Raw genomic sequence first — 14495 nt, 5'->3', positions numbered from 1 at the left:
GAAAGCGTCTGCTGCAAGAAGGAAAACTCACTCTACAGAAAGCACTTGACATTTGTCACAGTTATGAGAAAACGTCTGATCAACTGAAGATTATTTCTGGAAAGGAAGAGGAGGTACACAGATCGAATATAAACAAGCAAAAAACAAAAGGAGTTTCACATGGTCAAAGGAACAAGCCAGTCGGTAATGGTAAACCTGGAGGCACGAATCCTCGTCAAGCTGCTAAATGCAAATTTTGTGGCTATTCTCACACTCTAAAGAAGGAATTCTGCAAAGCTTGGGGGAAGAGATGCAATAATTGCAAGGCTCCCAACCATTTCTCGAGTTGCTGTCCAAGTTTGGGTGGCAAGAAACAAGTCCATACTGTTGGTGACGGATCTGACTCCGATTCCTCTGCTGAAATGGTATGCCCAGTCATATCTGAATCAATTAACTCTGTCTCTAGTGGTCCCTTATATGCTGGGATGTGTCTAAAAGATGGACGGAGGGTCAAATTCCAGGTTGATTGCGGTGCCACAGTCAATGTTATAAATCAGAAATATGTGCCGCAAAAACACTCAACTCCAAGAATCACTATAAATCTGATAACGAAGAAGAAGTATAATGTCATGATGAAGCTGTGAAAAAGGATTTAACACCCTTGCTTAGCAAAAAAACAGCGGAACAGATGAAGCTCATCACGCTCAACTATGATAACTTCAAGCAGGTCCGTAGTCGCTGATTGATTTATAGAATTAGTGACTGAATACAAAGCTGTATTTGATGACACTGCTGTAGGATGTTTCTCAGGAAAAGTAAATCTCAAGGTTGATGGCAATGCCGTGCCTACTCAAAGTCCACCACGACGAGTACCTATCAGTGTAAAACCTGCACTTGAGAAAGAGTTAGACAACCTTGTCAAGCTTGGAGTCCTGAAGCCTGTAACTGAGCCAACTCAATGGTGCTCACAGATCTCTATACAGAAGAAGAAGAATGACCAGCTCAGGATCTGTCTTGACCCAAGAGTCTTGAATGAAGCTCTTCAGAGGGAAATATACCCTCTCCCGACAATTGATGATATCCTGCCTGAGCTCGCCAATGCTGAGCTGTTCACTAAGTTTGATCTTGCTCATGGTTAATGGCACTGTGAACTTGATGAAGAGAGTAGTTACATGACCACATTCATCACTGTGAATGGCAGATTTCGTTGGTGTCGTCTCCCATTTGGTCTCAAAGTCAGTTCTGAGATATTCCAGCGTAAGCTCATGGAGAGTCTATCAGGTCTTCGTGGAGTGGTCTCTGTGGCTGATGACATTCTAGTTTATGGACATTCTGAGAGTGATCATGATGAGAAATTGAGAAATCTACTTGATGTTTGTGCTAGAAATAACATTAAGCTGAATCACCAGAAGAGTGTGTTCAAGACCACTGAAGTTGAGTTTCTTGGTCACGTCGTGACAAGTGAGGGTCTAAAACCTGATATGGAGAAAGTCTAAGCCATTCTTAAAATGGAAAACCCCACTGATGTCGAGGGAGCTCGACGTGTCCAGGGAATGGTAACTTATCTCGCAAAGTTCCTTCCACAACTCTCCACGGTAATGGATCCTATTCGTCGACTCACTAGACAAGATGTGGAATGGGAATGGAGTGAGGAACAGGATCATGCGATGGACGAAATAAAGAGACTAGTGACTACAGCTCCTGTACTTGCTTATTATGATCCTGACAAAGAACTTGTGATTCAATGTGATGCCTCGAGCACTGGTTTAGGCACTGTTTTACTACAAGAAGGAAAGCCGCTGTGTTATGCCAGTCGTACCCTTACTACTACGGAATGCGGGTTCGCGCAAATTGAGAAAGAGTGCCTGGCAATTGTGTTCTCGCTGGAACGTTTCCACCAATATACGTTTGGACGGAAAACCATTGTGCATAGTGATCATAAACCCCTGAAAATAATTGTACGCAAGCCACTGCACAAGTCCCCAAAGCGTCTTCAAGGTATGATGCTTAGACTTATACAGTATGACATTGAAGTTGTATATAAGAAGGGCAAGGAGATGTACATAGCTGATACTTTATCTCGTGCATACTTGCCTGATGATACTGAACACAAGCATAGTTTTGCTAAGATTAATGCTGTTGGTCACCTAAGAATTAGAGAAGAAAGGCTTAGACAGCTAAAGAAAGCCACTAAAGTAAATGATACTCTGCAAACTCTGAAATCAGTCATTCTTAAAGGATGGCCAGACTCGAGACAGGGACTGCCTACTCAGGTTACACCATACTTTTCATTTAGAGATGAACTGACCTTACATGATGGATTGATCTTTAAGGGAGAACGAGTCATCGTTCCTGAGAGCATGCGTAAGGAGATCAAAGACCATCTCCACATATCACATCTTGGAGGTGAGAGTATGTTAAAACGTGCACGTGAATGCATATTTTGGCCTGGTATGTCTGCAGAAACAAACAGGTAGCAAGTGTTTGTGATACCTGTCAAACATTTGCTAAAGCTCAACAGAAAGAAATACTCATAACTATAGAAGCTAAAACACCATGGGAAATTGTTGGTGTTGATTTATTCTCATGGAACAACAAAGACTACCTACTGACAGTTGACTATTTTAGTGGATACTGGGACGTTGACCTTCTTAAGAAAACTGACTCCCCTGCAGTGATTAGGAAACTGAAACAACACTTCTCAAGATATGGTGTCCCTGTACAACTAGTCAGTGATGGAGGACCTCAGTTTGATGCCAAAGAGTTTGAGGATTTTGCTTATGAATGGGACTTTGAGCATAATCTATCTTCACCTGGGCATCCAAATGCAAATGGAAAAGTTGAGTCTGGGGTAAAAGCAGCAAAGGCTATGCTCTCAAAATGTGCTCAAGACAAAACAGACCCCCAGCTAGCACTCCTTGAGATAAGAAACACACCAACTCAAGAAGCAGGAAGCAGCCCAGCCCAACGCCTTCTCAATCGTCGAACTAAATCTATATTACCCATGACTGATGTACAACTCCAACCTAGGGGAATGGATTTTCTGAAGGAGGACCGGTGTCGGCTCAAGTTGGAACAACAACGACAGTGTTAGAACTATAACAAGAATGCTAAGGATCTTGGAATTTTGGAAGAGGGGGATACTATCAGACTGAAACCTTTTAGAAAAGGCAACAAAAAAATGGGAAAAGGGTGTGGTTGTTAGGAGACTCGATGTAAGGTCGTATGACATCGAAACGCCTTCTGGGAAGTATAGAAGAAACCGAATCGATCTAAGGAAAACTTCGGAAACTCAACCTGAATTGTCGTCAAGGAAACCAGAAGTAGTACCACCACCCGCGGAAATGGAATCTAGTACTACCACCCAATCACCAGAAATACCAGCACAAGTGGAAACACCTAATGCGGTTGCTAAGGAACAGACACCACCTATAATACCCATACGGAAATCCTCACGGACAACTACACAACCAAGCTACCTTAGGGATTATGTCACGAGTTAAAACAAGAGACTAATCTGATGTTAAATAGTTGATTGTATCTTTTGTTCTTATTGTTTACATTTTGTCTAGAACTGAAAACAATGTTTATCAGCACGTTGCTATACGCAAGGACAATTGTTAGTTATGTTATAAGCATCTGTTTCACTTTCTCAAAAGAGAAAGGATGTTACAATATCTGGGTTCCCTGTGGTAAGAACAATAAAGTCCCGGATGCAGTTCCTCCATTTTGGCTACAGAGCTAATCACTCGTGTTGTTGTCTTTCTCTGATCTTCTCGTGAGATTATCTACTGTTAGCCCACATCTTGAAACAGCTATCACTTAGGGGTAAATTTATTTTAACACCCAAAGTAAGTCCTATTGTATTAACAATATAATTTTATTGAAATGTATTATTTTATTTATGTAAGTTACAAGTAAACAACAACAATTATTTATTTTGAAGTCAAATGAGAGGGCTAAAGATTTTCCAGACTTGATTGAAATTTATAGAGCATAAACATATTTTCAAGATCAACAACACTACAAAAATATTACAAATCTCTAGATTTTATTGAAATTGTTCCATAAAAATAAAATGACATTCAATGAGGGATAAAGGTATTTCAGGGAAATAATAAAACTTAAGCTTATCTAAAGGAAGCACCAAAGTACCAAAATAATTTTCATAGATTTAAGTACATATTTTACACTTACATGACTTACAACACCTATGCTGTACTTTATTAAAATGGACATGGTTAAAATGATGAGATTCAATGAGAGAGATCAAGGTATTTTATAGTAAGAAAGTAAAATTCATCTTAGGGTAGCCGGTCAAATGTCCAATGTAAAGTAGATTCATCGACAAAGCGATTTGTAGGAGACGATTTCCATCAATTGTTACAAACTACTTCCACTTCAAAATAGATTAAGCAATCAAGGTAAATACCTCGAGTCCATTCATGAGTGTCCAGAGCACATTTAATAAGTAAGCTGTATGAGTCTAAAGCAGTCAGCACAATTCTGTCGGAGATTGAGCAATCGTGATTATGTTAATTATTCCTGAGATCTAATTATCTAAACTATTTTTAATTAAGAGATTAGTTGATCACAATAGATACTTGTTGCAGCTGTGTAAATAGACGCCTAGCCTTTTCCTGATAAAACGGTATGAAAAACGCTGGTACGACAGAACGATAGAACGAGAAGACAGTGAACAGAGACAGTGAACAGAGACAGCGAGCAGATCCAGAAATCAACTGTAACTACTACAAAATCATTATCCATCTTCAAATAAATGTTCTTTTAAATTCACAACACAAAGTGGCGACCACGAAGGGACACACGGCTTAAACAGCAAGAACCTAGCGGATAAGAACGGATTTGTCAAGATGGAGAAGCTAACTAAGGAGTTAGAAGCGAAGCTTAAAACGTTGATATTTCGAGTGCTGAAAACAAACGATGTCCTGACAAAGGATAAACAAGCCTTGGAGCGACATTACAACTCTATCACGAACGGGATTAATGCGGTGAGTGATATCAAAGAGCAGTTAGAAGAAAAGAAATTCGCGAAGGGCGAGAGCGAGGAAGAAATAGAACAATGGGGCGAAAGCGTAGAAAAGGAGTTAGAGGACGCAGATTCCGCTAACGCAAAACTTCAGGCTGCCATACAATATGCGCAAAAAGAAGAAGAAGACAAGAGATGCCACGAGAGCCATCTTAAGCAGCTTAAGTATCAGCAGGAACTACTTCAACAAAAGGCAACATTTGAGAAGGATCAAAACACCACTTCGAGCATGGACCACTCAGCTTGCAACAACGGTGCTACGAACACTAAACTTCCGAAATTGACCATCACGAAGTTTAATGGAAAGTCGGAGAATTGGCTGTCGTTCTGGGGAAAGTTTAGCTGTGAGGTTGACGCCACAAACGCATCCCCAGTAACGAAATTTGCCTACCTCAAAGAGTATCTTATACACGAAATCAGACAAGATATTGATGGATTGCCGTTCACTGCTGAGGGCTATGAAAAGGCTAAAACCATACTAAAGGAAAAGTACGGGAACTCCAGCGATATTATAAATATCTATATCAAAAACATTATGGATTTGCCGGTCATAACAGGCACAAGCCCACGAAAAGTGAAAGACTTTTATAGAACACTGCGATTTAATGTGCAGAGCTTGGAAACACTGGGACGGTTGCACGACGTTCGAGGAAATGTTCGTGGCACGCTCGACAAGTTGAAGGGGATTAAGTCCGATCTGATGCGGGGCTGTTATGGATGGCGCGATTGGGGGTTCAATGATCTATTACAACAACTTAAGCGCTGGACAGAGATTAACCCTGTTGAAAGTAACTTTGAGGATAAAACCAAGTCTAACAATTCTCAACAAGCGCGATCATCTAGGCTATATCAAACAAGTACCGTTAACAGTTCTGAAGATCAACGGGCCGTGAATAACCTTTCATGCGTTTATTGTGGCGGTGCTTACAAATGGGGTTGATTGTGCAAAGGTTACCGACATAAAGGAACGGAAACGGATACTCGTCAAAGAGAAACTGTGTTTTAATTGCACCAAGGGAAACATCGTGCTGAAGAATGCAAAAGCAAGTCAAACTGTTTTAAGTGCAAACAGCGCCACCACACGTCTATCTGCGATTCGGATGTAAAGTCCAACAGCAACCCACTACTTGTCACCGCAGGAGTCCCCGTTGGTCAAGTTGTATATCCAGTGGTCATTGTTGATGTCGAAGGAATTAAATGTCGAGCGTTACTGGACACGGGTGCCGGGAGTTCGTACGCATCAGCCGCGCTGCTTGATCGACTCAAAAAACGGCAAGTCACACGGGAAGTACGGAAAATAGACATGATGCTTGGAAGCACAACACGTGAAGTTGAACTAGCAAACATTACAATTAAAGCGGTCGGCGGAAGTGACTATGAAATGGGTGTCGAGGTGACCAAAGTAAACAAAGGAGAACTTTTGTTTATCGATAATCCCAATTACAATAAGCTGATTGGAGAACATGCGCATTTAAATCAAGTCAATGTTCAAGACACAAGTACAAAGGACAAATTACCCATTCATATTAATCTTGGGGCTAGCGAATACGCTAAAGTCAAAACAGAAACTGCACCAAAGATTGGAATGCCGGGGCAACCGGTCGCAGAACTTACTAGATTTGGATGGACTATAATATCTCCTGGAAAAGAACCTATCGATATTGGAATATGTTGGCATGTCAAACTACGCAAGTTGACTACGAAGAGTTATGCAAGCTTGACATTTTGGGAATCGAGGATACGCCTACAAACAGTGAAGACACAGTGTATCAAGAGTTCAAAAAACAGTTAGCGAGAGATGAAAACGGCTGTTATGAAACTGGACTCCCATGGAAAGGCGATCACCCGCCACTGCCTAGCAACGAGGCAGGAAGTTTACAGCGACTGGCTAGTTTAACAAAGAAGCTCGGGCGGCAAGATCTCACAGCAAAGTACGCAGAGATAATAGAAGAAAAAATTACCGAAGGAATCGTAGAGGCCGCCAAAGGACCGAGCATAGGCAGGGAATTCTATATCCCTCACAAACCCGTCTTACGTACTCAAGCTGAAAGCAGTAAATTACGTATTGTCTACGACGCTTCAGCTAAGGAACACATGGAAGCGCCATCACTTAATGACTGTCTACACAAAGGACCGCCATTACAGAACAAGATTTGGGACGTTCTAGTTCGTGGGAGGTTCAACACTGTTGCGATAACCGGTGATCTACTGAAAGCATTCTTACAAGTACGCGTGAGAGAATGCGACCGTGATGCAATGTGATTTCATTGGCGTACAAATTAACACTCTCCAGTACAAACACTAAGATTCACGAGGGCATTGTTTGGTCTCGCGCCATCTCCCTTTTTGCTGGGGGGAGTAATCGAGGCTCATTTGGATACCTGGGAGGAAAAAGAACCGGAAGTGGTCTCGAGGATCAGGAAGGAACTTTATGTTGATGATTTAATTTCCGGCGCAAGCACCGTGAAAGAAGCGAGGGAACTCAAGTAGAAAGCTACACAGATATTTCAAGATGCTGGTTTCAAACTACACAAGTGGCACTCCAACGCCAAGGAGCTCGAGTCTGAAGGACCCGCGAGCGAGGATTCAACTTACGCCAAACAAGAGCTAGGAGTACCAGTCAACGAGGAATGCAGTTACTCGGGCTTGGCTGGCAAACCGGAGAAGACAAGCTGAGCGTGACAATACCGTAAGGGAACTTTGCGCCGACAAAGCGAGGGATTTTAGCGAAGCTCGCTAAAGTGTATGATCCCCTGGGACTTTTATCGCCCACCACTCTTAGCGGTAAATTGGTTTACCGTTCCATATGCGATGCCAAGATGGCTTGGGATGCACCGATCTCGGATGAATTGAAGAAAGTATGGTCTAAGTGGGAAAACTCTCTTCCCCAGAGAGTTGAAGTGCCAAGTTCGCTAGTGACTCACCGTAAAGTAATCAAGAGCATAGAACTGCACTCGTTTGGAGAGGCTTCAGTGCAAGGTGTCTCTGCTTGTGTTTACGCCGTCGTCACGCAAGAGTCTGGCGTTAATCAAGGTCTGGTGGCAGCTAAAGCAAGACTGGCCAAGCAAGGTCTTACAATACCACGCTTGGAGTTAGTGGCTGGTCATTTGGCCGTTAACTTAATCAACAATGTCAAGGGAACTCTTGATTGACTTCCGGTCAGCGGTCTGCACTGCTGGCTCGACAGTACAGTTGCACTTTAATGGATAAACAACCAAGGCGACTACAAGCAGTTTGTGTCCAACCGAGTGCACAAGATAAACAGTCACCAAGATGTCACGTGGCATCACGTGCCAACCAAAGACAATCCCGCTGATCTCGGAAGCCGAGGGGGGAGCGTTGTGAATGCTGACATGTGGTGGAAGGGTCCGGAGTGGCTGTCAGAACCCGGATGCTGGCCTGAAGGCATAGTACTCGAACAGTCAGTAGAAAGCAAAGCGGAAGCTAAGCTTGTTAGACAAGTACTGTCGTTGGCTGTGGCGGAGCGCAACGAAATCGATGAGCTCCTCGAGAAATACCCGCTACACAAAGCTGTGAGGATATGCTGCTGAATGCGCAGATTTGCGTACAACTGTCAAAGTCGCAAGAAAGGTGTCAAGAAAAGAACTGGGCCCTTACTTACAGAGGAGACAGAGATTCAAAGGTGCTTCTGGATCAAGCAAGCCCAGAACAACTGTGATCTGTCAGACGATCGCATCGCGCTCAAGCTACAACTCAACGGAGACGGTCTACTCGAGTGCCGAGGGCGAGTCCAGGGCCAGTATCCAGTCTACCTACCACACGTACATATATACACTCAGGGCATAGTAGAGGAGGCGCATTTGCGCACTCTCCACGGGGGAGTGGGACTCACTATGGCAAAAGTACGCGAAGACTTCTGGGTCCCGAGGTTGCGACAGCTGGTGCGAAAGGTGCGCAAGAAATGCCATGGCTGTAAGCGCTTTCAAGCAGTGGCATACTCGACCCCGCCACCCGCAGACCTTCCTGTTACAAGGACGCAAGGTACCAGCGCCTACCAAGTCATCGGCGTAGACTTCGCTGGGCCAATCAAATACCGTGTTGCCAGACAGAAAGAAGAAAAGACGTATGTACTACTGTACACCTGCAGCCTTACGAGAGGAATCTACCTTGAGCTCCTACCAAGCCTAGAGACGCCAGATTGCCTTCATAGTCTGAAGCATTTCATCTCACGCCGGGGGAGGCCAGATCGCATCTACTCAGACAACGGACGAACATTTGTGGGGGCGGAGAAGTGGATCAAGCAGGTTATGCAGGATGAGCGCCTACAAGACTCAATCTCTCAGTCAACCAGATAAGATGGCAGTTCAACTTGAGTCGTGCGCCCTGGTGGGGAGGCCAGTTTGAACGAATGATAGGTCTCGTCAAAGCAAGCCTACACAAGTCTATCGGCCATGGGATGTTGTATTGAAAGGAGCTACAAGATATCCTGCTAGATATGGAAATCACACTAAACAACAGGCCGCTGAGTTATATAGAAGACGACGTGCAGTTCCCACTTCTAACGCCACACTCGCTTCTCTTTATCAAGAGCAACACCTTACCAGATCTGCGCAAGCGCGCCAAACATCTCATTAAGTGTAAAGACGCGGTCTGGAAGAGATGGACAGATGAGTATCTGCGCGGTATTCGTGAGCGTCACCGTGCAAAGGCCGGAGCACCGGACACCAAGCCTACAATCGGCGAAGTGGTTATCGTTAAATCCGAGGAGAAGAATCGCGGCAAATGGCAGTTGGGAATTGTGAGTTCCTTAATTACTAGCAAGGACGGCGAGGTGCGAAGGGCGAAGCTTCGTGCTGGGAAGTCATACATCGAACGCCCTGTACAACTCCTGTATCCGCTAGAACTGAAGGTCGATGATTTCGTGCGACCTCAACCTGATGAGAGACTCCGGCCCAACGCTGCAGAGTTTAGGCCACGGAGAGATGCCGCAGCTGCCGCTAGACTACGCATGCAAGGCATTGCGGACGACGCAGAAAACCTATGATCGGGAGACGAACCGTACATTTGTGTACAATACGAACACTAAGCATTTATACAACTATAGAGTTTTGTTATACATAGACACACTCAAAGGAACATTGAGACATTACTAGAATTCAACATGCTATTCCAATCTCCTCAGTTAACATATATCTTGCTCAAGATATATGGGGGGAGTGTGTCGGAGATTAAGCAATCGTGATTATGTAAATTATTCCTGAGATCTAATTATCTAAACTATTTTTAATTAAGAGATTATTTGATCACAATAGATACTTGTTGCAGCTGTGTTAATAGACGCCTAGCCTTTTCCTGATAGAACGGTATGAAACACGCTGGTACGACAGAACGATAGAACGAGAAGACAGTGAACAGAGACTGTGAACAGAGACAGCGAGCAGATCCAGAAATCAACTGTAACTGCTACAAAATCATTATCCATCTTCAAATAAATGTTCTTTTAAATTCACAACAACTCTTATCTTGAGCCGCGTGTCTCGCACTCGGGTCGCAAATGTAAACACGGGTAAATACAGCGAAATCAATCCAAGCTGAGATGATTTTCCATAATAACTTGGTAGAAATTGAGGCTATGGTCAAATATGCAGTTATTAAATCGCGAATCGGGCCTTCAACTGCACAAATAACATGGATCTGAGAGCTGGAATCTCAAATTCAAGATGGCGGCCATGACACAGTTTAAAATTATGCAAAAGTTTTTTTGTAACTAAGCGTTGCGACGACTTAGGACAGTAGGCTAGATACTTCGTGTAAGAAAAATGCTTCAGTAAGGTCGCAATCAATACATTAAAATAAGGAGTATCGCCTGTGGCGCAGAGGCTCATGGGGTATTGCACAATAATACCGATTTCTCGGTACACACAAAAAAACAGTTGCATTTTATGACTGGGATACCACAGGTATCCCAGTAATTTAAAAGCTTACCGAAAACCTCGTAATAGAGCCAAAATCCAGATGCGGGAACAGCGCTGCTGCTGCTTTTAAAAACAACAGCCATCCGATTAGCCGACGACTCAACAACAGGTGGGTAGTAATTGCCGCAAAATCGTCCAATCACCGACGATTTGTGAGAAGCACTAGGTATCCCGTCATGCAACTCAAGATAGTCTCCTGTGCAGCGTGGTAGCTCAGGCAATTGGAATGTCCGGAATGTAATCCTAATCACGTTGTCGACAGGGGCGGTTATCCGCCACTCGCATTTGGTGTCACGTGGGTAATAGCCGGGGTAGTTTGGAGAAGTGATGTTCCCGTATGGCGCTGTGAAGTGTTCATTACATGCTGCAACAAGCAACAAATAATTCACAATGTTGCTATTATATTTCCTTATTCATTTATTTCCTAGCAGAGTTGAGTATATGGAATAAACTTAAAAGCAAGTTTATAGATAACAACAGAAATGTTATACCTGAAGCTGCGGTTAGAGGCGTGGTTGCACAATACCCAGAGCTAAACCAGACACCCCCCAATGCAAACATGGACGAGTGGTCAACGGACGCCGCTTGAAAGGAGACCTGTCAAACATTTTTTTAGAGTATTGATGTAGACAACTAGATTAGCGAGTTACATAACGACGTAAACAAGTGCTTCCTATTATTTTTTGAGACTTGAGCGTACAATTCAGTGGCGGACCCAGAAAATCGGCTACAAAAATAAGAAAATCAGATATAAGCAATTTGAGAGTAACGTTTCTGTGAATCCTTTTAGAAATTATATATTTGTATTTATATCTTATATCTAAATAACTTTTAGATTAACTGTGGAAATTCCCAATATATAACTTTTTAACACCCATGATGTAAGTGTGGTGGAAAGGGGGTTTGCGGGGGGAGGGTTATTTTAATAACCATTAAAAAAAAAAAACATTAAAATGTTTTTTCTCATACATACTGTACTTAAGGGGAAGATTAGGGAAAACTGTCTTTCTTGCTCCCCTTACTAGCTACGAATCTGTTGACATACCTGATATCTAGTGACGGTACCGATCACTACCTGTCCGTACCGCCACGCTCCTCCGTCATCTCCTCCTGCCCCCCACACCGGCCTCTCGCCCATAGGATCCCCCTCAACTCTCAACGAGACGACGAGTCTGGCGGTTCTTCTTCCCGTTGCTAGGTAACGAAATCTCATGCAAGACTCGTACTCTGAGCCAGAACGGTTAAACCACGGACTGGACAGAACAGAAGCAGTTGAAGAAATGTTTAGCAGCATCCCTCCTGAAATTGAACCAAACTTGTAAGAACGACCGTGTATTGGTTCTGTCGTGAGCTAGCCGTGGCTTAGTGGCTTTGGTTAGACTATCTCGTTCTCATGAGACTGTTTCGTAGTTATGACAAACTCGTGACTGTACGATATCATGTCATGTTTGTTTCCCGAGATGAACGTGCCGTGGTCACGTATCGTCATATCGCAATCGTATCCTCGTCGTGTCTTGGCCGTGTTGTGACAGTATTGATACTGTGTCTTGATTCTGCGGTGACCAGGTTGTGACGGTGAGATACTCGTTTCATATCATGACCGTATCGTGGCCGTATCACGATTGTTTTGTGGCCGTGTCGTAGTCGTGATGTGATCGTGCGGCGGCCGTATCGTGTTCGTGTTGTGGCCGTGTCGTAGTCGTATTGTAACCGTGTCGTGACCATTTCGTGAACGTGCCGTTGCAGTATCGTGATCGTGCGGTTGCCTTATCGCGACCGTGTTGTGGCTGTATCGTGATCGTGCAGCGGCCGTATCGTGATCGTGTTGTGAGCGTGTCGTGGCCATGTCACGAGCTTGTCGAGGCCGTTTCGTGACCGTGTCTTGGTCGTATCCTGATCGTGCGGTGGCCATACTGTGATCGTGTTATGGCCTTGTTTTAGTCATGTTTAAGCCTTGTCGTAATCGTGCGATGGTTGCGTCGTAATCGTGTTGTTGATGTGTTGTGATCGTGTCGTAGCCTTGTCATAACCGTGTCCAATTGACTGTATTGTTACTATATCAGCAGATTCTGCTGTTTGTGTACCCTGGGTACCAGAGGCTCCGAGCTTCGCGGCGACAACGATTTGAGCGAAGCGAAAGAGCGTCTGGTGCAACGGATGACCAGCCTCACTATGATGTTAGCGACTTCTCAGATTACTTGCCAAACCGGTTTCACAATCATGACGCCAGTCGCGCAAGAATGACCTGTCAAAATATTTGTATTTGTGCTACACGTTAGTCCTACATGCCCGTTCAAGTTTCGCACCGAAATGGCAATAACTTGTGAACAAAGTCAGGTCAGTTCAAGTTGTTTTCTGAAGCAAAGGCTAAAAAGGAAAAGTTGTAGAGCGTTTATCGAGCTAAGCGTTCGCTCGGATACAATATAATCCTGTCTGTAATTTACATAAACTGCGTTCGACAACTAGAGAGGATAGCGAAGTCAAGCTCACTCGTCCACCGGGCCATTCCCAGAAATACGAGACAACATGGCCGCCACGCATGCGTAATAGTGCACATACAATGTCAAAATGGCTGCCATTTACTATAAGGAAATGTGGGGAGACATTACAATTTATCAAATTTTCTCGTTTCAGAGATTTTGTGCTCACGATGCAGGACTCGAAAAAAACCCCTTACCATTCGAGTGATACACTTTCCGTTCAAACGATGCCAGAGAAAGCCCTATAATTGTTCCTTGGACATTGCACTTTTGTTCGCTTGAGAGCATTTCATCCTCTATACATTCTCTGTAATTTCATTAAAGTCGGGCATAAAAGTAGTCGTTTAAAAGGTAGAACTGTTCGCCGCATCAAAGGTGCAGGACTCGAAATTGGTAAATCGACTATCCTTCAATCAAATTGTCAAATAAAATAGGCAGTAATGCCTTCCAATCTTGTTCCCGAAGAAAAACATTTGATGAAGTTATGCCTAGTTCAGGAACAATTATTGTTGTCTTTAAGATACAGACTGAAGCTAGGAAAACGGTGCGCTCCGCAAGAACAACTTCTCTCCGTTCGTCGTTTTTAAACGGCCCCACGGCTTTCTGGGATTGACACAGGGGAACCATAAAGCCTTTCTAAAATCTTTTTTTTTTAAATTTGCGCATATAATGTTTTCCAACCTCAGCAAGACTGCCGCACTTCCATTATCATTGGAAGTATCGAAACAGAGATGCCCATTGCACGTTTAAATACCGCTAATACTACTTTTATTTGGAATTTTAATCAACCTGATAAAAAAACTTCTAGTGTAACAACAAAAGGGAAGCCCCTGAGCTGGCCGCAATCTTGTTTTTATTTGTGATACCGCTGTTATTTCTCGCGGGCCTAGCAAAATGTGAGCCTAGAGAAACCGCTGGCTAATGTCCCTTATTTCTGGGAATGCATTACCGCCATTAAAGACAAGTTTCACAGGAACACTGGAGGCACAGTTTCCAGGCCCGGGAAACGACTAAAAGATTCGCCGCTTATTCAATGATCATCGTCTTAGC

General features: G+C 43.7%; 2 protein-coding genes across 2 annotated transcripts in view; one reads left to right on the top strand and one right to left on the bottom strand.

Moving 5' to 3' along the window:
- The window catches only part of LOC5510376 (relaxin receptor 2), a 28614-nt gene extending 14699 nt beyond the window's left edge, over nt 1-13915 (bottom strand). The window contains exons 1-3 of the mRNA XM_048727924.1: nt 12011-13915; nt 11457-11562; nt 10976-11329 (exon numbers count right to left, since the gene is read on the bottom strand). Of these exons, the coding sequence (XP_048583881.1) occupies nt 10976-11329; nt 11457-11562; nt 12011-12259 (709 nt within the window). The 5' untranslated portion in view covers nt 12260-13915. The remainder of the gene's footprint in view (nt 1-10975; nt 11330-11456; nt 11563-12010) is intronic.
- LOC116607340 lies at nt 4487-10499 on the top strand. Its single transcript, XM_048727925.1, has 2 exons — nt 4487-7287; nt 7444-10499. Exon 1 carries the CDS (start codon nt 4854-4856, stop codon nt 5967-5969), a length of 1116 nt encoding a protein of 371 aa, XP_048583882.1. The 5' UTR covers nt 4487-4853; the 3' UTR covers nt 5970-7287; nt 7444-10499.
- Nucleotides 13916-14495: the final 580 nt, after the last annotated feature.

The sequence above is a fragment of the Nematostella vectensis genome, chromosome 5 (assembly GCF_932526225.1).
Source record: "Nematostella vectensis chromosome 5, jaNemVect1.1, whole genome shotgun sequence".
NCBI classification, from domain to species: Eukaryota; Metazoa; Cnidaria; class Anthozoa; order Actiniaria; family Edwardsiidae; genus Nematostella; species Nematostella vectensis.
Note: the sequence above shows the minus strand (reverse complement) of the source record. Positions and strands in the feature narration are given on the sequence as shown.